The following is a 25,921-nucleotide window of genomic DNA, read 5'->3' as shown; positions in this document are numbered from 1 at the left end:
AACATGTGACCAATTTACAATAACAGAATAATACTAACAATCCAAACATGAAATGCTATAAAGTGAATACAATAATTAGTACTTCTTATCATAACACAAGGAAATAAATTGTTGAAAAAATCAAACATTGTATTAAACAGTATAATGTTAAGTACGCACATTTAATTAAAACCACTAGAAAGAGGTACATTGTATATAAATGGAAATTATTAGAAAATAATAAATGGGAAATGATAAATACGGCAAAGGGAGGCAGACAGAGAAAGGGTGAGTAAAGGGAAAGGGTAATTAAAAGGAGATATTGATAGAAAATACAGAGAGAAGATTGGGCCAGAAAGACGAAGTTGTAGAAAAAAATTAAAAACAAAGCAAACAAAATCACGTGGATGCTGTATATGTCTTTCTTGTAACAAAATTAGTTGCAAATATACAGTGCGTATAAAAAAATACTCTTAGAAAAAAATCCTGTAAAATTAGACATTTGTAATATCCTGAAGATTTTTGCCACATCTTAACATTGGTACAGATACATTTAAGCAAATTACGATATAACTGTCGAAAAATATTTCGGCTTTAGTGAGCACCACTTACCTATGAAAAGTTAGTGGAAAATTATTTGCACAAGACTTTAAAATAGTTAGGCGAATAAGTGTAGACCTTAATATTGAAGAAGAAAAAAATTGATTTGAAGATATCGTTTACTATTTCTAACTTAACTTGTTTTATTGCCCAAAACACTTCAAAGGGCTTATACTAATCACTCGGGTTGCGTGCGAAATCGCTTGGGTTTGGATTTCTGGCTGTTTTTTTTTTTCGACGCGATTTTTTTCCCATCGGTGTCTTCAATGGGACAAACACTCTGGGAAAAGAAAATGAAATTGAAATTCGAGTTTCGTTTTAAACCGACAAGTGCCTTAAATAATATTACACGATTTTTTTTTTTCTATTTAACATATAGACGGGTCAATATACGACACAACCCGCCCTTACCCGGAACAAATTGCAACAAATGATTTTTCAACGGTGTTCTGTACTAATCGACCTCAGGAATAATATACTAAAAATCTACCAAAATCTGTATCCGGGAAAGTGGTTAGTTTTACAAGATGGCGTCCAGGATGGCCGCCATTCACTGAAAATGGATACAACTGACACATTATCCTATTTCGGTTCATATTCCGTGGTCTGGGAGGGTTAAACATTGATTTAGGGTAGAATGAATAATAGGCCCTCCAATGTACCAGGCTAATCCAAGATGGCACCCGAAATGCTGTCGTAGGCCGAAAATCCACAATTCTTCTGAATTATTTTATTTTATTCAGGGGTTTTAAGGGTTATATGTACATTGAAGCAAGTTGCAAGGAAAGTTAGTGGTCTGGTGTGTCCAAAAATCCAAAATGGCTTCGAAAAATGGAGTTTAAAATGGCTGTTGAATTCAATATCCGCCAGGGATTAATGATTTTGGTGTCTAGACCATGATTTCAATGGTCAAAAAAGACATTGAGACAAGTTACAAGGACAGTCAGTGGTCCAGTATGTTCAACAATCCAAGATGACTTCCAAAAAGGGAGTCGAAAATGGCTGTTGTTACTGAAAAAAACCCTACATACTTTGCTAAAGGTCCAGAAATATGATTGTTAGTGACTATACCATGGCTAAATGGGTCAAATAATACATTGGGACAAGTTACAAGCAAAGTCGGTAATCTGGTTTGTGCAAAAATCCCCGATGGACTCAGAAAATTGATTCTGAAATGGCTACTAATACTTAAGCGGACATAGCTCATTTCATTTTGGCATGGGATATGTGATTTTTATGTCTAAACCACTGGTTTCAAGGGTCAAATAATATACAAGGATAAGTTTCATGGACAGTCAATGGTCTGGTATGTCCAAACATCGAAGATGGAGTCCAAAATTGATCTGATCTTAAAAATAGGCTACTGATACTTAAAGCAGACGTAGCTTATTTCATATCGGCCTGGGAGATGTGATTTTGGTGTCTAAACCACTAGTTTCAATGATCAATTAATACATTAGTGCAAGATACGAGGACAGACGGTCGCCTGGTCGGTAAAAAAATCTAAGTTGGCTTCCAAAAATTGATTCTAAATTGACTGCTGCTACTTAAAGCGGACATAGCTTATTTCATATTGGCCTGGGAGATGCGATTTTGGTGTCTAAACCACTGGTTTAAGGGCCAAAATAATACATTCAGACATGTTTTAAGGCCAGTCATTTGTCTGGTTTGACCAAAAATCCAATATGGCTTCCAAAACTTTTGCGTGCTGGAGTCTGTGACTATAAGAAGGTGAATTAAGAATATCATGATAGATTGAATGAATTCGTTCTGCTTCTCTTTCAATTCAAACATAAAATACAATACAAACTTAAGTAAAATATAAAGGACATAAAAGAAAATGAAATTCAATTTGAAGCAGAGTCTGCTTATCTCGGTTTCCTGGAATAACTAACGGATTAAAATATAACTTTAAAAGTAAAATCAAGGTAATGGTTAAAAATGTTCCACAGAATAATAAAAAAAATACAAATTGGGCCAAACACTTTATGCCTATACACAATGTTCAAACCATAATGATATATCATTCCTCTGGTATATAACATTAGACAAAATTCAGTTTTAAAAAGTGAAAATTCTCATCACTGCATCGACTGGAGAAAAATGCTATGAAACTTGAAGAGAACGAAAATAAAAAACTAAAAAGATACCTTTGCAGACGATGCTAATGATGACAACGTTGAATAGAACTCGTCATGAAGAGAGGGACTGATGTTTCTGTCACCGAGATGAAGTTCCCTGAGATGAGGCATCTTACAAATGAACTGAGCGAGTTCACGCGATGCAGACTGACGTTGACTGAGTTTAATGTCATTGATATTAAGACGCTCAATCTGGAATAATAGTAACATGATGAAGCAACAAAAATACATCATCAAACAAGGGCCTGACTAAACCATTGAACTCTATTCTACATTCGATTAAAGAACAAACATGGATCATCGAATCATTGGAAATAACTCTTGGTCGTTCACATGTTATGTAATCACAGTAATTTGCTCTAAAGCCTCTAACAACTATAAATGAAAGGAAAATCATTGTTTTATTCATGCTGTATTTCCTTGTGTGATCGAAGGCTGTGAATTTGCCCTTTATATCTTATTAATATAAAGAAATATGGTTGAAATTCATAATTAAGCTTTATTTTGTGAAAACGGTCAAAAGCACGCTGCCATGAATGCAGTATGCAATATTTGTGCTAATGACTTCAGTTCCCAGCTTTCCTTGGACATAACATGATATCCAATCAATTCCAAAATGAAACATGTGGATTTAATTCAATTACAGTAAATGCAAAATGGTTGATTAAAACATGCCTCGCAGCCAAAGGCGGAATTAAAAATAAACCTGTGTCCAATCTACAATGACAGAATAATACTTACAGTACAAACATGAAATGATATAATTTGAATACAATTACTAGTACTTCATATCAAAATACAAGGAAATAAACTGTTGGGGAAAAATATCATCTTTGGATTCAACATTTGCATGTTAAGTACGCAAAAATGTTGTATAACCAATACAAAGAGGCACATTGTACATAAATGGAAAGTAAAAGAAAAGAAGAGATGGGAAAGGATAGAGACGGCAAAGAGAAAAGGTGAGTAAAGGGAAAGGCTAATTAAAAGAAGATATAGAAAATACAAAGAGAGGATTGGGCCAGAAAGATGAAAAAGGGTAGTGGAAAAGATAAAAACAAAAACAAACAAAAGCACGTGGATGTTGTATATGTCTCCCTCGTAACAAAATCAGTTGCAATAATATTCATCTCACGATTACTGAAGTGCTGTTAAAAAAACAATTGTCCTTTCGCGGTTGACATTATTTTCAAAAACGTAATTTCAGACAACAAACAATGGTAAGTTAGGATTTGACATGAACATACGCGTTATGTTTATTGCATATTCATTGAAGACATGCCTCAAACTGTTTCATCAAATATAATGCAGGCTTCGTCATTCCCGGTCTGGTTATATACTCAAATTGTGCTCTTTGTCTGAGTTTGCTTTATCTATATATTGCATTCAGCGCTAAGTACGACGACAATGAATGATCAGATTAAACAGGTTACCCTAATCGGTCAGTTTGTTTTCATGTCAATAAATGTCGATTTCATTTGAAGGTACAAATATGTTCAAATTGCTTTTTAAACCCCAAAAGAGACAGACTCCAAATAGATTTGATGAAACAAATTCGAATGGTACTTCCATGTTCATAGTTTACTATTTCAATGAACTATTAAAGCATTATGCACATTACTAGAGGGACACGTTTGTCATTGTTTGAATTGTCCTTGTTTGATAAAACAATATCAGAGGGGCACATATATGCACACTTTTCAACACAGGAAAAAGGGCAGGGGCGGATCCAGCTTTCGCCAATAGGGGGGGGGGGAGCCGAAAAATATTTTGATCAACATTTTCTCGATTGGCCGCTACAATCTGGCTTTTTTTGTTGGTTTTTCAGGGGGTAGTCCTAACTAAAGACTGAAGTTTTAAGTATATGTTAGTTTGTATTGCTATAAACAATATAAGGTAAATCTCACGTGATCTTAATATATAAAGCGAGCGCGAAGCGCGAGCGAAAAATCTTTGACATTTTATGTCCTTAGAACGGAAGATTCAGAGCAATTTAAGAATGTGAGCGCGAAGCGCGAGCCGAAATTCTATCACAATAAAGTAAAAAGTGACTCAATTAGGACTGTTTTAGTGATTAATGAAGAAGATACAAGTATCACCAAATAAATAATGAGAGTGCGAAGCGCGAGCTCAAAATTTCTGATCTTCCGACCTGAAAAATGGACAGTCTAAGCGCGTTTTTATTTAAATAAACAAGCTGTGTGTCTCAAACAATTAAATGCGAGCGCGAAGGCTGTAAATTATACATCATGGATATGATACCTCCTCCTTACTTTTATTTATGTTTTTCGTAGTTTCTATCAAGGTAAAGAGTACACTTTTATCTGCAGGTTGTCAAAAAATAGGGGGCGGGGCCGGCTCGGCCCCCTCTTGGATCCGCGCCTGAAGGAAACAACGGTTCCTACATTTTGGGTTCGTTTCAATAAACAATTAAAGTAAAATACTACTAGAGGGACACGTTTGTCATTGTTTTAATTGTCCTTGTTTGATAAAACAATATCAGAGGGGCACATATATGCACACTTTTCAACACAGGAAAAAGGGCAGGGGCGGATCCGGCTTTCGCCAATAGGGGGGGGGGAGCCGAAAAATATTTTGATCAACATTTTCTCGATTGGCCGCTACAATCTGGCTTTTTTTGTTGATTTTTCAGGGGGTAGTCCTAACTAAAGACTGAAGTTTTAAGTATATGTTAGTTTGTATTGCTATAAACAATATAAGGTAAATCTCACGTGATCTTAATATATAAAGCGAGCGCGAAGCGCGAGCGAAAATTCTTTGACATTTTATGTCCTTAGAACTGAAGATTCAGAGCAATTTAAGAATGCGAGCGCGAAGCGCGAGCCGAAATTCTATCACAATAAAGTAAAAAGTGACTCAATTAGGACTGTTTTAGTGATTAATGAAGAAGATACAAGTATCACCAAATAAATAATGAGAGTGCGAAGCGCGAGCTCAAAATTTCTGATCTTCCGACCTGAAAAATGGACAGTCTAAGCGCGTTTTTATTTAAATAAACAAGCTGTGTGTCTCAAACAATTAAATGCGAGCGCGAAGGCTGTAAATTATACATCATGGGTATGATACCTCCTCCTTACTTTTATTTATGTTTTTCGTAGTTTCTATCAAGGTAAAGAGTACACTTTTATCTGCAGGTTGTCAAAAAATAGGGGGCGGGGCCGGCTCGGCCCCCTCTTGGATCCGCGCCTGAAGGAAACAACGGTTCCTACATTTTGGGTTCGTTTCAATAAACAATTAAAGTAAAATACTACTAGAGGGACACGTTTGTCATTGTTTTAATTGTCCTTGTTTGATAAAACAATATCAGAGGGGCACATATATGCACACTTTTCAACACAGGAAAAAGGGCAGGGGCGGATCCGGCTTTCGCCAATAGGGGGGGGGGGGAGCCGAAAAATATTTTGATCAACATTTTCTCGATTGGCCGCTACAATCTGGCTTTTTTTGTTGATTTTTCAGGGGGTAGTCCTAACTAAAGACTGAAGTTTTAAGTATATGTTAGTTTGTATTGCTATAAACAATATAAGGTAAATCTCACGTGATCTTAATATATAAAGCGAGCGCGAAGCGCGAGCGAAAAATCTTTGACATTTTATGTCCTTAGAACTGAAGATTCAGAGCAATTTAAGAATGCGAGCGCGAAGCGCGAGCCGAAATTCTATCACAATAAAGTAAAAAGTGACTCAATTAGGACTGTTTTAATAATTAATGAAGAAGATACAAGTATCACCAAATAAATAATGAGAGTGCGAAGCGCGAGCTCAAAATTTCTGATCTTCCGACCTGAAAAATGGACAGTCTAAGCGCGTTTTTATTTAAATAAACAAGCTGTGTGTCTCAAACAATTAAATGCGAGCGCGAAGGCTGTAAATTATACATCATGGGTATGATACCTCCTCCTTACTTTTATTTATGTTTTTCGTAGTTTCTATCAAGGTAAAGAGTACACTTTTATCTGCAGGTTGTCAAAAAATAGGGGGCGGGGCCGGCTCGGCCCCCTCTTGGATCCGCGCCTGAAGGAAACAACGGTTCCTAAATTTTGGGTTCGTTTCAATAAACAATTAAAGTAAAATACTACTAGAGGGACACGTTTGTCATTGTTTTAATTGTCCTTGTTTGATAAAACAATATCAGAGGGGCACATATATGCACACTTTTCAACACAGGAAAAAGGGCAGGGGCGGATCCGGCTTTCGCCAATAGGGGGGGGAGCCGAAAAATATTTTGATCAACATTTTTCTCGATTGGCCGCTACAATCTGGCTTTTTTGTTGGTTTTTCAGGGGGTAGTCCTAACTAAAGACTGAAGTTTTAAGTATATGTTAGTTTGTATTGCTATAAACAATATAAGGTAAATCTCACGTGATCTTAATATATAAAGCGAGCGCGAAGCGCGACCGAAAAATCTTTGACATTTTATGTCCTTAGAACTGAAGATTCAGAGCAATTTAAGAATGCGAGCGCGAAGCGCGAGCCGAAATTCTATCACAATAAAGTAAAAAGTGACTCAATTAGGACTGTTTTAGTGATTAATGAAGAAGATACAAGTATCACCAAATAAATAATGAGAGTGCGAAGCGCGAGCTCAAAATTTCTGATCTTCCGACCTGAAAAATGGACAGTCTAAGCGCGTTTTTATTTAAATAAACAAGCTGTGTGTCTCAAACAATTAAATGCGAGCGCGAAGGCTGTAAATTACACATCATGGGCATGATACCTCCTCCTTACTTTTATTTCTGTTTTTCGTAGTTTCTATCAAGGTAAAGAGTACACTTTTATCTGCAGGTTGTCAAAAAATAGGGGGCGGGGCCGGCTCGGCCCCCTCTTGGATCCGCGCCTGAAGGAAACAACGGTTCCTACATTTTGGGTTCGTTTCACTAAACAATTAAAGTAAAATAGAAATGGTATTCAGGGACGGAATGATCCAGAGACGAAATGTAACATGTTTTATCGAAAAATGTGCTGCATGGGCGAAGTTTTATTACTGATTTTTATTTTCTACATTATTTTTTCTACGGATACATTCTGGATTTCAACATCTCAAAGATTTGATTGTTTTTCCTCATCAAAGAAGTATGCCACTTGATTCTTTACCCTAAAGATATGGGAAGAAAATATATAGATATGCCAGAAACCTTTTTTCCTCATTTATATATAAGGGGATATTAAACAGTTGATTGTGTACGAAGTAGCGCGTTTAAAGTTAATATGAATACAGACCTTTCGAAACTAAACTTACCATTTAAAATATTCGGAAAATACACCGAACATTCATTCAATGTGTTTGATTATTATGATTTCATTTAAAGTCGTAGAAAAAACATTAAACATGTTAAAGTTTTGGGTTGAATTTGTACAAGGCTTTTCTATCATTCAATTTTCAATTCAATTTTATTTTTTTCACTTCCATCAAACAAAAACAAGTTGTATACCATATATAAACATAAGTATTTGTATCCGTTGCAGAGAAACAAAAATAATAATACACATGTTGTGAAAACACATAAGAGGTTTTAACTAAGTATACTATTTTTCAATAGAAATTAAATTAAGATGGAAATGGATGGACCCACTAAAAAGCAATGCTTGTACAATGTGGGCCCCTCAAAAAAGATAACACAACCAATAACAAAGTACAAATACAGATATATGCAATCAAATGAGAAAAAAATAAATAAATGATAAATAATACTCACAAAATAAATACGAAGTTATCAAAAAATATAGTTTGTATAGGACAAAACAACCCATCCTAAAATATCCCCACCCTCCCCCCTCGAAGAAAAAAAAAGAAAAAGGGGAGAATGCCCTGATAGGATGGATGGGTGCTGCTGAACGTAGATAAAGCACATGCAATCGTGGACTCAAGCAAACTCGATTCAATGATGTGTATAAAAGGAGAAAAAATATATGAAATGACCTGGAAAGAATATAATGCGCAAAAAATGTGATTGATGCCGTAAGTAAATAAGTGGTATAAGAAGGCGGATAAGGACAGGAGAGAAAGAGAAAACAGAGGAGAGGATAGACACAATAATGTACGAGGTTCGACACCGAGCACAACTGAGAAGGACTTGTATCAGATTTGTTTTTCTATTAAAAAAAAGATGATTAATTTGTTTTAATTATAGTCTTTATAGTAATATTGATGACTTGACAGAGATGATGAATTAGATCTAATTTTAGGGTACATTACAAGATTTTAATAGAGATAGTTTGAATTTAGTCTTAAAAGAGTTCAAAGATTTAGCAGTTCTTAAATCATTATGAAATGAGTTCCATAACTTTGGTCCATCATATATAAATGCGTTCTGAGCCAGCAAAGTTCTTAAAAGTGGTAAATGAAATTCACCCAATCGCCTTGTTGGATAGTTATGAATGGATTGATTTTTTGGAAACATTGAATTGAATACATTTGGGAGGTTGTTGCTGTTGTTATAATTATACATAAACTGACTGAGATTGAACAAATATAAGTCTTTAATTTTCAATATTTTTATGTTAAAAAAATAATGGGTCCGTATGAGACAAATATGCTGTGTGGCATATGATACGAAGATACTTCTTTTGTAATAGGAGTAATTTGTCTCAGAGTGTTTGATGTGTGTTGCCCCACGCTAAAATTCCATAATTTAAATAAGGCAATATGAGGGATGAATATAATGTAAGCAGGGACGATAATGGTAAATAAAATTTAAGCTTGTTAATTATACCAATGTTGCGTGAAATAGTTTTACATATGTTATCTATGTGGAATTTCCATGAGAGCTTATTATCGACTCATATTCCAAGAAACTTACTATGGGATACATTTTCCAAGGGAGTTCCATCCAAAATAATATCGACAGGAAGTGTCTTAATAGAGTTGCTAAACAACATATATTTTGTTTTTTGAAGATTTATTGACAATTCATTTGCTCTTATCCATTGGGTGACATTTTTTAATTAAGAGTTTAATATATTAGCAAGGTGAAGAGGATTTTTATGTGAGAAAATAACTTAGAGTCGTCCGCAAAGAGAATGAAAGAAAGAACATCTGATGATGTACAAAAATCATTAATATAAACTATAAACAAAATTGGGCCTAAAAGACTACCCTGTGGAACTCCACAATTATTTTTTTCATTTGAGAATTGCATCCGTTTAAAAAGACATATTGCTTCCTATTCAAGAGGTAGCTCCTGAACCACTCCAAGGCCTTCCCACGCACTCCATAATGATGTAATTTTTTTAGTATAATACCATGATTAATGGCGTCGAAGGCCTTGGAGAAGTCCAGGAACAAACCAATTAAATCATGACTCCAGCAATTGTTTTTTTTTACAATGTGAAAAGTGTTGAGAATATTTGCTTCATTCTTTTATATCTGATCCATTAAGCTCTTTCATCGAAATTAAACAGATTGATTCTTCCAATAATTGTTGCATACAGTTTGTAAGCCTGGATATAAATTAGAGATAGTTTCGGGTATTTGACGCCCTCTACAGTGCGTATCAATGAAACATTTACAATTTGAAAAAGTCCTGGGAATTGAAAACTATACAACTTGGGGATATTTTATTTTTTGCACATACTTCTTGAGTTTGGGTCTCATCTATCAAATGAAAGTAAACATTTTGACAGAATGTTACACCTCAGTAAGCACTGTCCATTTTTTAAAGCTCGCAGAAACCGGTTTGCGCAGAAATGCACGCTGTCAATGAAATGAGGCGAAGACAAACTCCTCTGTGTTTGGAATTGTTAGCCAATTGAAATAAAACATAAGCATTTAATGATTTTGTAACGGCTTATGCCACCCAATTTTAATCCTAAGTAAGCACAACCTTTTCCTTTTTTTGTGCCAGTCAGCATTTTTTCCCCAGCTTTTTTTTCAAAAAAATGGGGTTACAATTTCTTTACACTTTCCCCAAGCTTGACAATGATTAACGTATAAATCAAGCCTAAGTCATTCCATGTGCATCACAGCTCTGTGTAAAGCAGATTATCATGATGGCCTTGGAATGTGGGGCTTGGTGCACAATTGCGCTCTATGAAGTATTTTGGGTAAGGAAACACGTTAAAACTAAAGATATATCTTCAAACAATCTACCTAGCTAAACACCATATGTTCTTCATGATTATCGTCTACTCGTATTCATATAATCATTTCAAAGTTCTGTGCAAGCCATTTTTACGAATTTTTCAAAAGCAAGCAGGCGGAAAACTTTTTGACAGTTATATCGTCATCTGCTTAAAGAGATTTTTACCGATCATTAAATGTGGAAGAAGATTCAGGGTATTATATGTTATTTCACACAACTATTTTTAAGTGCAAACTTGTTTTTATACGTACTGTAGTCAGTGCTGTATTGTTTGATGTATAAGTACGAAAGTTGGAGTTCATTTATTTTTTTAACTATGTAAGAAATTATATAAACGAAGTAAGCAATTCAAGGCGAAAATTCCAAGACCGAAAATAAAACCATAACAACCATTACCACATTGTTTGGGGACACCCCCCCCCTCCCATCAATTTATAATGAATAATCAAATTAAAAATAAACCAATGAATAAACAATTTAAGCGATAATATTGATAAAGAAATAATAAATGAACAAATTGAATTTTGAAAAGAAGGAAAAATATTTTTTTTTTCTTAAACTTTTAATCAACGACCAACATTTTAAACAAGCGTATGAAATGATGAAGTGAAATGGCGTAAAACTGTAATTATTTTCTGAACTATTAGGTTTATATGTTACAGTCATGCTGTTTTTATAGCTTTATGGCCAAAGCCAAGCAATCACAGTTTTTATATCAATGAATTAATTGGTTGATCAAAAATTTATTTCATTTGATAATTCAACAGAGAATGGTATCAAATTGAAACCTACTGGAAAGCAAACCTTGTTGTTGAAAGTTCCCTTCAATAAATGAGTGATACATTAATATAGAAATGAATATCATCACATTTTTATTTATATTCTCTCAAATATGAATGAATTCTAATTGTTTAGATAATGTTTATTTTTGATATTCTCTCTGTTATCAGGAAAATGAGGGTGGATATCAACATGATTTGACTTCTACACGTAAAAAGGGCCAACACGCGAGCTGAACAAGGACAAAGATATATAAAAAAAATCTATAAAATAAATAAAAGAATGACAGCATGGGGTAAGAGCGAGACATTTAACAAATCATACAACAGCGGACAAAACACCATGGGTGTCGATCACGGGGGGATGGGGGGATATATCCCCCCAATATTTCAAGTGGGGGGGATGGCCTGTATTATCATCCCCCCCAATAATTTAGGATAGAAAAATTATAATAATGATGATGAAAAAATGAAGTTTGATCATGATTATAGTGATGATTATAGTATGCCATCAATCAGTTTGTTTCCCTCGCAATTTGTGTATATTGTTATTACATAAAAACATTCTTTTTCAGGACTATTAAACAGATGGGTGGAGGTTCAAGATGAAAAAGAATGAAATGTTTATGTATATGATATTTTTAAAACATGCCATAAAAGGACCCCAATGAAAAACAACTTTTGTTGATAGGGTGTTCCATCCCTCCATTGGTGAATAAATTAAATTTAATAAATCAATTAATTCAAAAGGGTGGAAAAATAAACGGGAGTGAAAGGGTGGCAAGATAAATAGTCTAAAGAATGACCATATAGCTATTACTGTGATAGCTTTATGGAATGACGGTAAGCCCGATGGCGCAAGAGAAGCCACACAGTTTGTAATTTGTGCTAGTCTTAATTGGTCCGAATCTGCATGTTATCATCATGCATTAAGAAAAAAATATAACCAGTCGGGTTAGATTTAAGAGAGAAGTTGTATACACAGAGGCGTTGATCCGGGGGGGGGGGGGCAGGGGGCGATCGCCCCACCAATGAAAATATTTGGGGGGAACATATCGTTTGGCCCCCCCTCCCAATAATTAGGCATGTGCAACTAAAAAATAAAGTAAGATTGTAATGCTACACTGAAACCAGCAAGCGAGATTGAGATACCAACTCGATTTTGATTTAAAATCGTGCTCTAAATGTCTGCTTTTCAGATTGGAATATAAAAATTTTCAGCTCGCGCTTCGCTCTCGCATCATTTCTCGACCAAAACCCCATACTTTTTATGATTAAATAGGTGAATAGAATGTCCCGTTTTCAGTTCTATACCTCAAAAGAACTCCCGCTTAGATTTTCAATAATCTTTTGTTGGATACATATCTTGTTCTTTATTAAAAGCGTCCATTAAACTGTCTTTTTTCCAGATCGAAATATCAAAATTTTCAGCTCGCGCTTTGCGCTCGCATCTATTGTCTTCTAGATACCCATCTTGGTACCAAAAATGCTTAGAATATCAAGCTTTTACGTCAGAATATAAACAAATTTCAGCTCGCTCTCTAGTGAGATACATGTACATGTATCTATCCTCCTCATGAGTTACTACAAACAAAACTAAACACGTACATTTTTCCTGTTTTCATGTCATACAAAAAATTTCAGCTCGCGCTTCGCGCTCGCATTGTTGGTGAGAGTGAGATATGTGTCTCTTTTTCATGAGTCATATATATATAATATAGTCCTATGTGTGTGGGGGGTGTAGGGGTGTGTGGGTGAGTTTGTTCGTTTTGTGTGATCGAGCGCCTTTGGAACGTTGATTCATGATTTTGCCCCCAATCTGAAAAATGGATCGACGCCCCTGTGTATACATCATATGCTCAATAAACAGATCACTTGTACATGGTAAAGACAATTTTTGTCATTTTTTTCTTTCGTATGAGTTTAGAATAGGCTTACTTGTAACACAAATTGAATTAAAAAAAACTATATAAGTACAGTACAACACCATGCATATCAATCACTCGCAAATGTCCTAACCTGTGATTTTAATGGGGGTAATGTTGAAAGATCCCCATCCACAAGAACTTTTGTGTCGATCATCCCCCCCAACCAAGAATACCGGTCGACACCCATGCAAAACACAACAAGTAAAATTAAGCACACAAATTAAGAACTGCACGAGATAAAAAAAAAATACCGAGAATAGAGCCAGGGAGGGACAGAGACGAGAAAGCGAAATTAATCATATCATGTGAATAGAGGGAAAGGGAGGGAGAAGGGAGAGAGCAAGGGGGATGAATGCGGAATAACGGAAAATCACCGAAATATCTTAAGTAGCCTGAGCAAGAGGATTGTAATACTTTTGATAGTAAATAGCAATTAACATTCATCAGTAGTGTTCTCCATTTATGTCATGGAGATAGACGCAGTTATGATTACCACCATTCCTGGTGGGTGTTTCATAAAGCTGTTCGTAAGTTAAGAGCGACTTTAAGAACGACTGGTGATCCCTTCTTGTGGTAAATGGTATATTCATTAGCGATGGTTTAGCGCGTAAGAAATGATCACCAGTCGTTCTTAAAGCCGCTCTTAACTTACGAACAGCTTTATGAAACGGCCCCCTGGTAATGATGTACAATTATATATTACCAAAAAATATTAATTACAAAAATGACTTTAATTGACATTATATTATACGAATTTGTTATATGGAAAAAAATCATTGTTAAACGTACCTTTGTATCAGTGGCGTTCCGAGCAAGCACAGAATAGAACACATCATGCATGTGTGCATCCGCTTTGACTTTAGGCATACGGATCGTCACAGAGCTCAGGGTGTTTGAGGAGCACATGAATTCAGCCAGGTCCTCTGAAGCAGTCCGTCCACATGGCTTTACAATTTTCAGATTTGTCTAGTATGCACAGTATTTATGAGAAAAAATATCAAAAATAGTATGTAGAGACAACCAAACATCAGTTTCATCTGATAGTTTAATATCATATATCGTCCAATCTATATAATTCGGTATTTTTTGTCATTCATAAATATATACCAAACCAATGTGAATGAAATATACACCAAAATGAAAGTGGCCAGAAAGGCCGAATAATAAAAACAATAATGGTGATAATAATAATAGACTTGAAAGGTTTGCTTCGTCATATTATATCAACGGATACGCTTCACAATTACTATTTCATTACTGAGTTTACCAACACTCTAGAATTAAGATCAAAATCTAAGAACTCCACGATGTTCTGAAATTATTTGGGATGGTCAGTGTTTTTCCCAACACTGGTTCTTCTGATACATTAACGAATAGACAATTACTTCCAGGCATGCTTGAGAAACAAAAACAAATATTCTTCATATGTTCAATATAACGACGCAGTCATTTAACTTTACCATTAAAAAAAACCTTAAACATAATAACCTCGAGATGATTAAAACTTTCCTTAACTAATATCCTAAATCAAATGTATGACATGTAGTCAAACAAGGAATTTTTTCGTGTATTTCCCAGCTCTTATGATTAAGTCACTCAATAGGAAACGTTAAACGCAAATTTTGACAACCTAGCAAAGAACCTGGATTGTTGACTACTAGTATTTTATTATTCTCATTATCCCTAGATTTGGGGCCTATTTGCATAAAAAGGAACACGGGCCCTAATTGCAAGAAAATGTTGATTTATTTATTCACTCATCTGTTATTAACCTCGTCTTTTTTATGAAAGTACAAAAATAGCAATCCCTAAATACTAAATCCATTCACAGTCAGTAACTACTCTCCACTACTTGCTTGACACACATAGCAACACCTAAATGATTCAAATTAGAGCATCCGTAACTCTTTGTCTCGACGGGATAGTGTGTTTTATTTTCGACAATTTTTAAGTTCCCAGTCTAGCAAGAATATTTACTAACACTCTGATAATGTTGATCATCCAAAGGGGCCATTATTTATATCATGTTCACTGTTGATTAAGTTGTATTGATCATATTGAGAGTAAAAATATTTTTATGTTTTTCAAATTATCTGTCAATATTACAACGCAAAAGGTCTACCAAATATTTCAGAAAAAAAATCAGATTACACCAAGTTTTCTCAATTGTAATCACTTTTGGTGATAATCCTAGAATTTATTCTCCTCATGAATATTTGAGTTATTTGTGATTTGTTCACAAAGTAATGTATTGTTTGGAACCCCCCCCCCCTCCAAAAATATCCTTTTTACTTGAGAGAAACGCTGTGAACAGAAAAAAAGTAAAAAGGAGGTAGCATATCAAGTTGTTATTTTATTTTTTATAAGTTGTTATTTTATTTTTATATGCTAAACAACTGCAAGAATATTTATTAGGAGCCTGCACTCTACAAGCTCCGCTTCTTAGCAGCCTCCCCCATTTCCAACCTGATTTGTAATAATCTTGAATATAATTTTTTGTACAGGAATATTTGAAATATGTTTTGTTATTTATATATGTCAACATGTACAGAAGAAACTGTAATTGTTGAAAATGGAAATAAACGAATGAATGAATATCCATGTTTAATTTACGGCCTCGTAACAGCAGGCCCGATCCCCACAGTTGTAAGCAAACTACGCTACCGCAACTACATTACTACACGTGCATCAAGACATTCTCCTGCACATGGATCTCCTGCATTCAATCAACAGCCGATTTGCTTGAGGATTACCATATGCGCACTAGTAGGCCGTAAAACAATATTTCAAAAATGCCTAAAATTTCCGGTTTTAAGGCCTTAATATCAACAGATTTCTAGCTCTCATTAATATTAGATTGATAAATAAGGCAACAGTTTTATTAATTCCTAATAATAAAATTGTCTTTTTCAGAATTGAACATCAATATCGACAAGTTTCATCTTGCGCTCAGGAAGAGGAATAGGAAAATGGTGATTCTCATATGATGAAAAAAAATAATATACTTGCAATTTCCCCATGTGCTTGGTCTAAGAAATAGTTTGAATAAAATTGGCTCGCGATTCGTGCCTGCATCATTTGTGAAGTATGATACATATTCACTTCACTTCAATTTCCTACGATGCTTGAAATAGTGTTTAGATTGACCCTTTTCAGATCGCCATAATGGGTTTTTTCAGCTCGTGCTCGCGCATTATTGCTTTTCATAATAAAGGAATTTCGAATTCCCAGATTCTAGGTCTAAATCTCAAAAGCATTGTTCATTAATCAAAATGTGCTTGAATTATCCAGTTTCACATCAGAATATCAAAAATTTTCTTCTCGCGCTGCGCTTGCATTATTAATGAAGGAAGATTAGTCATCCTTTTGTGATTTACGAAACCTGAATAGTGTGTCACATGTTTAGGTCTAATTCTAAATGTGTATTTGTACACCTATCCTGTTTGTGATGACAAAAGTGCTGAGAATGTCAAATTTTTAGGTCGAAAAGTCATAAATTTTCAGCTCGCGCTCGCATTATTTGATTGTTGAAATATGTTTCGCTTTAAATGGTAACTGCAAACAGTAGTAGGTATGTTTTCCCATTAGGCCAGAGCGCAGGTGCGGATCCAGCTTTTTATAAAGGGGGGGGGTTGGGTGGTATGCGAGGGAGCGTAGCGACCGAGTCCAAGCGAGCGAGGGGGAGGGTGTGGGAGAGAGGGTGTCCCCCCTCCCAGAATAGGGCAAATTTTTGAAAATCTGTGTGTGAAAATGGCGTTTTCCTGCATCTAAAACACCACTATTTTTGGTATAGAGGTCGTTGCCAAATTAACCCCCATGAAAATTTGTCAAATTCAGTTGCATTTTCCTGCAATGTAAGGCCAGTTAACAACACAGATACAAAGAATTGGGGACCGTGGAATAAACACTGTTAGCCTTATACTTTTGTTATGAACAGATTGTCACTGATACTCACTGGCAAATCTCAGTACAATATGATGAACTGGCAGAAGAGACGAATTGGATGTTTTTGTACAAATCTGCACAATTTTTTTTTTAATGTGGGGATTTTGGGGATGAGAACAGGCAATGCTGGCCTAGCTTTTCACTTCGGCGGTGGCCCGTGTCCTCAAAAAAGCTGATGGGGGGGGGGCAAGGGACTCTGTGACATTTGCCCACCCAACCCCCCTCCCCCCAAAAGAAATAATAATAATAAATAACTGCTTTACAATTCGTTGTAAAGCAGTTTTATAACTGAACCGAACTACCCTCCACCTCATTTTATCATTTGTTATAAATAAAACATGAATAAATAATAAATAAATACATAGAAACAGAATAAAATAAAATTGCAAGTTTACAAAATAGATAAGATTTTAAAAAATGTTCCCCGGATTCTTTTTTTTTTGGGGGGGGCTGCAACCCCCCTCCCCTCCTCTAGATCCGCTTCTGGAGCGGATATCAGAAATTTCCACTCGCGATTCGTGCTCGCAGTGATTATTTAGGTACATACACATCTTGTTCACGATCACAATCGTTGCTCAAAATATTGAATTGTCAGGACAAAATACATAAAATTTCCTTTAAAAATTTGCTCGCGCTTCGCGCTCGTACTATTCAGTTAGGTTTAAATTTACACCTTGCCCCACATTTCGGCACTGCACCTCCATGTGAACCATAATCATATCATGTAGGGTATCATTTTAATGATAATAATAATGTATTTTTAGATATCGATATTTACTAAAAACGAGGAGGGACTATCGATGAAAGTCAGATTTCCAAACTTTTTTGAGGAGTTTATGTGAGATTATTCTTTATTTATGTTTTGTGAGAATAAAGCCAACAAGTTACTGTAAGGACCACCCCTTCAAAGAAACAAATAAAAATCGGGGAAAATATGGGTAAATCCTCCCCCCCCCCCTCCCATTGGCGAAAGCTGGATCCGCCCCTGATTACATTTGAGTCATATCTGCATACCCAAGGCTTTACTCTTGTACGTTTAAGAACAACAACAAAACAAAATACATGTACATACACTTTTTGTATTACCTTTACCCCTCCTACGTTTAGTTTGTATTTAAATAGTTATCTTATAAATGCTATCAAATATTTGAAATTACATTATTCTTTTTGCGTCATTTGATTTCGTTGACAAGGGGTGTATTTTGTGACAGATATAAAAATAAATAACAGGGAAATTGGGCCGAGTGATGTACCGTGAATGTTTCATATTTTTGAGGGGCAGGACTCTTTGGTCTCGTTTGTTTTGAATATTGCGCGTAGAAAATAGAAATAAAATAATACAAACATAATATCTAAGCTTTTACAAATTATATCTTCGAATTAAGAGGGTGTGTACTTTTTGTTGAAATTATTTACCACTTTACGATAATTCATGATGAAGATATGTCCTGATACCGTGTGTCCCTGCATCTCCTTCCCGATCGTAAGCGTTTTGCTGGATGAAGTCGATAAATGATTTGCCACAGTTTTGGACACTGTTTGGTCTTGACTCTCATATGCTACATCAACGATGAAGTCATCATCGTTATCTCCATATCTCATTGATCGTGTTGACGTTGATGCTTTGAGACGAGTTATGATATCCAATCCAACCTCCTTCTGTTGAGCCGAGGTGAAGTACAGAAGCTCACGGAATTCACTTGCTTTTTCGATTATATCCTTCATCGACCTATGGTATTTGCTTTTGTTTGAGCTGTGAAGAGATGCAAGATACATTCCTGATAGATACTCCTGAAACAGCTTATGGGGAAACTGCACAGATGAGTCTGCGGAATGTGCGTGACACATTCTGCTTCTCCTCTGAAGGATCGGTGCTTGTTTAGTGAGTACTCCAACTTGACAACCTATTGTGACACACCCGGGCCAGCTCTTGAACTCTTGTTCAGTGAACACCAATCGCCTTTCCTTGAGCCCCTGGAATGCAAGACCACCGATGTGGGATAGATGGAGAAGTATTTCTGCACGCTGTACATGCCATTCCTCGTCTCTTGCGGACAGACCGAGCTTTGAGAGATAATGATCGACCAAGAATTGGACCATCTCGTTAATGAGCTGAGAAAATGTTTGTAATTTCGACATTGCTATGCGACGAGCTCCATCGAATTCTTTCCACATGATACACATCATAGCTGTGTATATGGGGTATGGAGCCATGTTCTCTCTGATCACATCGTTATTTGATATAAATCGATTCAAATCTTCAGCCGAAATTGTGTCAGGATGGAAGAACTTGGTGACGTAGGAAGAGAGATTCTCATCAGAGAAACCTTCCACGGCAATGAAAGCATACAGCTTTCTAAGCTCTGTAATTTTCCGTATCTCATCTGATCTCCATCGTCTTGATGTAATTAGTACTTTCCCTGACTTGAAAAGCCGATTCAGGATGATTAGGGCGATTTGGTAATAGCTATCCAGATCGCCAGCAAACTCATCAAAACCGTCCAGAGCGAGAAGGATGTCTTTCTGATGGGAAAAGACATACATGTTTAGCTGCATGGCTGTAACCTTATTGTCATCTGGGAGGTAGGACTTTATAATCTCTCCAATTGTCTTATCCTTAACTTCACGAAGGAGGACGAGAAGTACAAGTTTGAAATCTTGGTAACTTGCTCCATGAATCCAGTCCCAAACGATTTTTGCACAGAGAGTTGTCTTCCCTACACCACCTTCACCTTCAACCAGCAGCCGTTGAGGAAAGACCCCGTTTACCTTGGTCTTGAGTAGGTCTTTGTAGAGTAACGGTGTCTTATGCTTTGTTCCCTTATCTTCTTCCATCAAAGTCAGATTTGTGAAAATCCGATTAAATTTAAGTAGAAGGTCGCTGTTCAGTGGATCGGCTTGAATTTGACAGTGGTGAATGGCAGAATATTTCTTGACCTCTATGATGACCCGTTGGAATTCATCTTCCGTCATTGATGGTATGTGATCTCCGGCCTTACCTGTAATGAAATTTAAATGAAATATCTCAATTACAAAGGAATGCCTTCCTGTATGAGTTATACTCAAGGACATGAAGTTCTTGTTTTATGCCATTTTTATATTTTCATCTAATTTTTATGTAATATCTTTTGAAATTTTATGTACTTTTTTTAGTTTCGTTTTTTATATTCGCACCTTATGAGTCAGATTGAAAAACAATTTCGGTGTCTTGTAATCATTAGTGAGATTTTGATATGAATGAACTGATTAATAAGATTATTCGTATCATCATTATCATGCTCATCAATCTCATCGTATTTGTTTTCCTTCAGCAAGATATGCAAGATATGCATCCATACTGTGCTGCACTCGACTCAGGTGATGTGAATGGGTACCCGGCAGGATTAATTCATTGAATGCCCTGAGCGCCGCATAGTGGGCCAGAATGAGTTGGAAGTGCGCCAAAGGTATATTCCCTGTTAGATTTTCACTTTAACATGTTGATTGTGGGTAATTTTGGGCGTAGAATCAACTGAACATAATTTAAAGCCGATTTGACGTTACCTTGATACCAAATTTTGATTGGCTACTTTAAACCTATCTGTGAAAAGACAAATTACGGTATACAATGTGTAGCATATAAACTTTGTGTTATATGCTACTTTAAGATTAACCAGAGTGAATGTTGGTTTATGCTTCTCATATGCATAAAAGTGTGTATGAGATGCAGAAAATAATTTCATGGCATCAAAATGATCATTAATTCGATTTTTTTTAATCTGAAAAATATTAACCGTGCTTTATCAGGCTGTGTTGACTTGTGTAAAACGCAGAGTATATAACACCACAAATGTATCAACATGAGGAGGGTTTTTGACTGAAATTATTCTACAAGTAAGTTTTATCTCTGAATTAATTGTTGGTTTAGCCCTTATTTGCGTTAGCAACTTTTATTTTGTTTACATTATGCCCGGAATTCATGTAATTTTAATGGAATGGAAGGGAATCATCCTCGCCGTGCAAAAACGAACGGTAATATATACCCATACGGTGCGCTACGATGACTGCTCGGTATAAAAATGACCGTTTTTGAACAGGTTTTGGGGGTGTTGTCTCAAGTTAAATCGGCTCTAGCATGAAAACGGGCAGCTAAATTTGGTATCGACTTAAAGCTTGGACATCGGAAAAAATGATGCTTATAGAATTTAGATGGAAATTTGCGGAAATCTAAACGTTTCTAATGTAAATGCAAAAAAAACATGGATTTTCAGCCTATTTTGAGGAATAATCATCCTATAAACCCCCTGAACAGTCAAGGAAACTACCGCTTTTGCGAGAGCGACAGAATCTCGAATAACAGGGATTTGTGGTCGCATGACGTAATCGTTTAGGATCTCACCGAATAGCTCTCCTGTACAAAGTGAATGGGGTTTTCTGACATACCCTCACTAAAAAATTCATATAAAAAAAGCACCACGGTGGCGGATTTTTATTTTCAAATATGTTTAAAAAAACTAAATTTCTCATCTATATTCGAAAAAAGAGAATTCGCCACCGTGGTGCTTAGATGCTATTGAAGAAGGAAGACACATTTATGATGGGAAAATGCAAGCAAAAGTTCTCGTAAGAGGACGTTAGTCTCTGCGTTCAGCATTTGTGCCGCGATACTCCGCTGCATATTGTAGCCGAACGTGTGGTGTGTGTGTGTGTACAAAGTGTACATAGAGCTATGGTACTACCATGGACCTTTTATGATCATGCTGAAAGTTATTTTGGGTACGGCATTACATAATATCTTATAAGAAAGACTTGGAAAATATATTCGTTCCCATGGTATAAGCCTCTAACCAGCTCTCCGGCGGTTAGTGCTATCATGGGCTAAATGGAAAATGGACATGCAGTTATCGATAATGTTCATAATCTAAACCATTGATCTCACACCTGTTCACTGCTAGCATGGATTATGTCGAATGGAGAATGGTCATGATCATAATGACATGACATCATGATATTGCTTTTAACTCATCTGGGCTGGACGTTTGGGGGAAGTTTGGACATGGATCGAGCTGACAGGCAGACTTTTATAATGCACTTTATTTGGTGACCGTTAGCCCCGGCCCAATACTTTGCAGTATATTTGTTTTGAAGGTGAATACAGTATACTTTTTCGAATTCGTTGGCTTCGTCAACCAGCCAATGATTGTTTGACGACGTACAGACATGTAGGCCTATTTGGCATGTTTTGAAATTGCATATCGACTTAATAATTTTCATGACTTCCGCCGGCACTAGTGGAAATAATATTATAATGTATTGATCATGGATTGTGCAGATCATAAGCTTAAGATGAATGCTCAGGAATTAACATGAAAGTTGGATATTACGGATATACATGACGGTGGATCCAAAAATATGGTCTAATTACGGCACATTTAACGTCCGGATTAAGGGTAAGTGATGAACGAAGATCAAATTAAATGCTTGACAATAAATGAGAGAGAGGGAAAGGGAGATGGGGAAAGAGAGCACCGAACAATGCACGGTTGTTAGCTCCATGGTTGTATACACGCGTACACATTTTCACCGCTCTTACCGAGTGTGTCGCACACATACATAAGGGTCTGAAAACAGCCGAGAAAGACTACACAGGGCGAAGGTTTTCAGTACTGATTCACGCTTCGATGAACGCAACTATCTCGAAAAAGGGACTTTTCAAACGATCTCGGAAAACCGGGAGTTTCCCTGACTGCTAAAAGGTGTATATTTTATCTACTTTGAACCCTTTCACACGAAAAGGGAATATATCAGGATTATGTGGGAGCCATTTCAGATTCCTAAAATGAAAAACCTCTAATGAAATAGCCTATTTTTCAACTAGGTTGTCATATACACGACATTTCGCAAAATGTCAAAATTTACGATTTGAGGTACATGTCAGAAATTAACAACCTTTCTGCAAATTCCGGAACGAAATATTTTGTTGAAGCATTCTTCAAAGTGTAATCTTTCAGCTGGGCATGACAAAATTAAAAATCTGAAATTGCCCAAAGTTACTTTTGGCGCACTTTTGTATCGCCCCGGCCCACTGTGCGCCGGTGATAGTAATAATAACTATACTTGCTTACATAGCGCTTAACACTTACTCTGTCAGAAGTCTCTCAAGCGCTCTACAGTATATGCATCATAATTACCCTGGCTTTAGCAGTGCAGCTGTTACGCGCGCTGCGTTTCAAGGAATAAATTCCTGCCAGGTACCCATTTACGTCACCTGGGTTGAGTGCAGCACAATGTGGATATATTTCGTGCTGAAGGAAATTACGCCATGGCGGGGATTCGAACCCACGACCCTCTGTTTCAGAGTCCGGAGACTAATCCACTGGGCCACAACGGTCCACTAGTAGCTCGAGCTAATGCCGAGGTAATAATAGCAAGTGATCATCCGCAGGCAAAACGCGCTTTATAAATCCAGCTATTGTTATTTTTATATTAAACTTATACTAACATTACTTACATCGTTTTCATAATTGCCTATCGTTATTGTAATTGTCAGCTTAGCAGTCATTATAATCTTTTTAATCAAAATTGACGTCACTATCCGTTCTTTGCATAGCAGTAATGAAGGTGGTTGTATTAACCTTTCTGTACACTGTCGGCCAACTGTACAAGATTGATGTTTTTTAACTTGTTGGACAGTATCTCCCTCGCTTCAACTTGTGGGACTGTCTTCAGCCATTCACACAGCATCTTATAGGTAGCTTGCATTATGTTGCCAATGCTATCTCTCTCAAACCGACTTAGTTGAGCCTCAGTGAATTCTAGAGCTAGTCCAACCTTCCTGAAGTCTGATGGATCCATACCGTCAGCAAGGAGATGGAGTTCGAACTCAGTTAGATTGCCAGGGCTATACCATAAACAAAGACACTAGAGAGGCTCAAAGAGATATTTTTTCAATTACTTTTCATGGAAAATTATATAATGTGTTAAATCATAGAAATATTTTACTTAAAAACTGTTAGATTTGGCATTTCTCAGATATGACATTGTAAAGAAAATGCACTATAGCTCGCCATGCAAACTGGATAAATTATCATGTTCATTGAGACATGTCTACACATAGCCAACAGGTATACTATACTCTGTCGATATAGTTTTGGATCAAAACCGTCATGAAAATATTGCGAACCTGCGATTGTGCTTACACCCCGTCGTAAGGCAAAATTTACTTTATAGTATTTTGATCGTCCCTTACTGTACTCATAACGGTATAATGTAGTAGGCCGTATTAATGTAGAATATAATAATATAGTAATGATAATGAATAATAATACTAATTATGATGGTGATGATGATGATGAAAATGATGAATTATTTCAATTTTCTTACTCGGTATTTGGACCAGGATTTTGCTCCACGTCACCGGACCTCAGGAGGAGCACGTTAGTCATACTAGAACAGAAAAAATTCCTTTGTACTTTATCTGCGTCTCTACTTGATGAACCTGACCTACTCACGGGAGAGATTGGTGTTCTATGAAACTCTGCGATCTCCTAAAACGAAGAGGACACGTGACAGAAAGACCTTCAAATAATAAACAGATAACCTTGCATACTGTTATATAACTTTACCGGATTCATGTCCTTCCGGCTTAATTTATATATTATATTAATATTCAGGTCCTTTGGAAGCGCATAGGAACATTATATGACATGATATGATATGGGGTGTCTGGAAAACGAAGACCGAAGACCGGGGACACGTATCACACTCGTGTGAAAGCGTTTGTAGTTCACGCACGAAGCGTGTACAAAGCAGTGCAAAGTGTGTACAAAACACGTGCGCGGGTTAGAATGGACTTTGGACCTTGCCCCCTACACATGTTCTCCCATTGACATAACGCATGTCCCCGGTCTTCGATCTTCGTTTTCCAGACCTGTTGTTGGGTGTCTGGAAAACGAAGACAGAAGACCGGGGCCATCGCATCCGTCTAGCTAAAATAAACCATTATTATATTCAGATCAAATTCAGGAATATTCTGATATTGGATATGTAATGAATTATGATTGGTTGATAAGTTAATGATTAATTGTATGGATATCGTAATGTGAATTATAATTGATTGAGCAATATATCGCGCTCAGCTCAGTTGGCATTAAAATTTTATACCATTGACATAACGCATGTCCCCGGTCTTCGATCTTCGTTTTCCAGACCTGTTGTTGGGTGTCTGGAAAACGAAGACAGAAGACCGGGGCCATCGCATCCGTCTAGCTAAAATAAACCATTATTATATTCAGATCAAATTCAGGAATATTCTGATATTGGATATGTAATGAATTATGATTGGTTGATAAGTTAATGATTAATTGTATGGATATCGTAATGTGAATGATAATTGATTGAGCAATATATCGCGCTCAGCTCAGCTGGCATTAAAATTTTATACCATTGACATAACGCATGTCCCCGGTC

General features: G+C 36.3%; 1 protein-coding gene across 1 annotated transcript in view; it reads right to left on the bottom strand.

The window, feature by feature from the left end:
* The window catches only part of LOC121414346, a 68,969-nt gene extending 44,065 nt beyond the window's left edge, over window positions 1-24,904 (bottom strand). Inside the window, exons 1-5 of the mRNA XM_041607495.1 lie at window positions 24,836-24,904; window positions 24,088-24,353; window positions 18,890-20,472; window positions 14,318-14,494; window positions 2,730-2,912 (exon numbers count right to left, since the gene is read on the bottom strand). Coding sequence (XP_041463429.1) covers window positions 2,730-2,912; window positions 14,318-14,494; window positions 18,890-20,472; window positions 24,088-24,353; window positions 24,836-24,897 — 2,271 coding nt within the window. The 5' untranslated portion in view covers window positions 24,898-24,904. The remainder of the gene's footprint in view (window positions 1-2,729; window positions 2,913-14,317; window positions 14,495-18,889; window positions 20,473-24,087; window positions 24,354-24,835) is intronic.
* Between the last annotated feature and the right edge of the window lie 1,017 nt (window positions 24,905-25,921).

This window comes from Lytechinus variegatus, chromosome 4 (assembly GCF_018143015.1).
Source record: "Lytechinus variegatus isolate NC3 chromosome 4, Lvar_3.0, whole genome shotgun sequence".
Taxonomy (NCBI): Eukaryota; Metazoa; Echinodermata; class Echinoidea; order Temnopleuroida; family Toxopneustidae; genus Lytechinus; species Lytechinus variegatus.
Note: the sequence above shows the minus strand (reverse complement) of the source record. Positions and strands in the feature narration are given on the sequence as shown.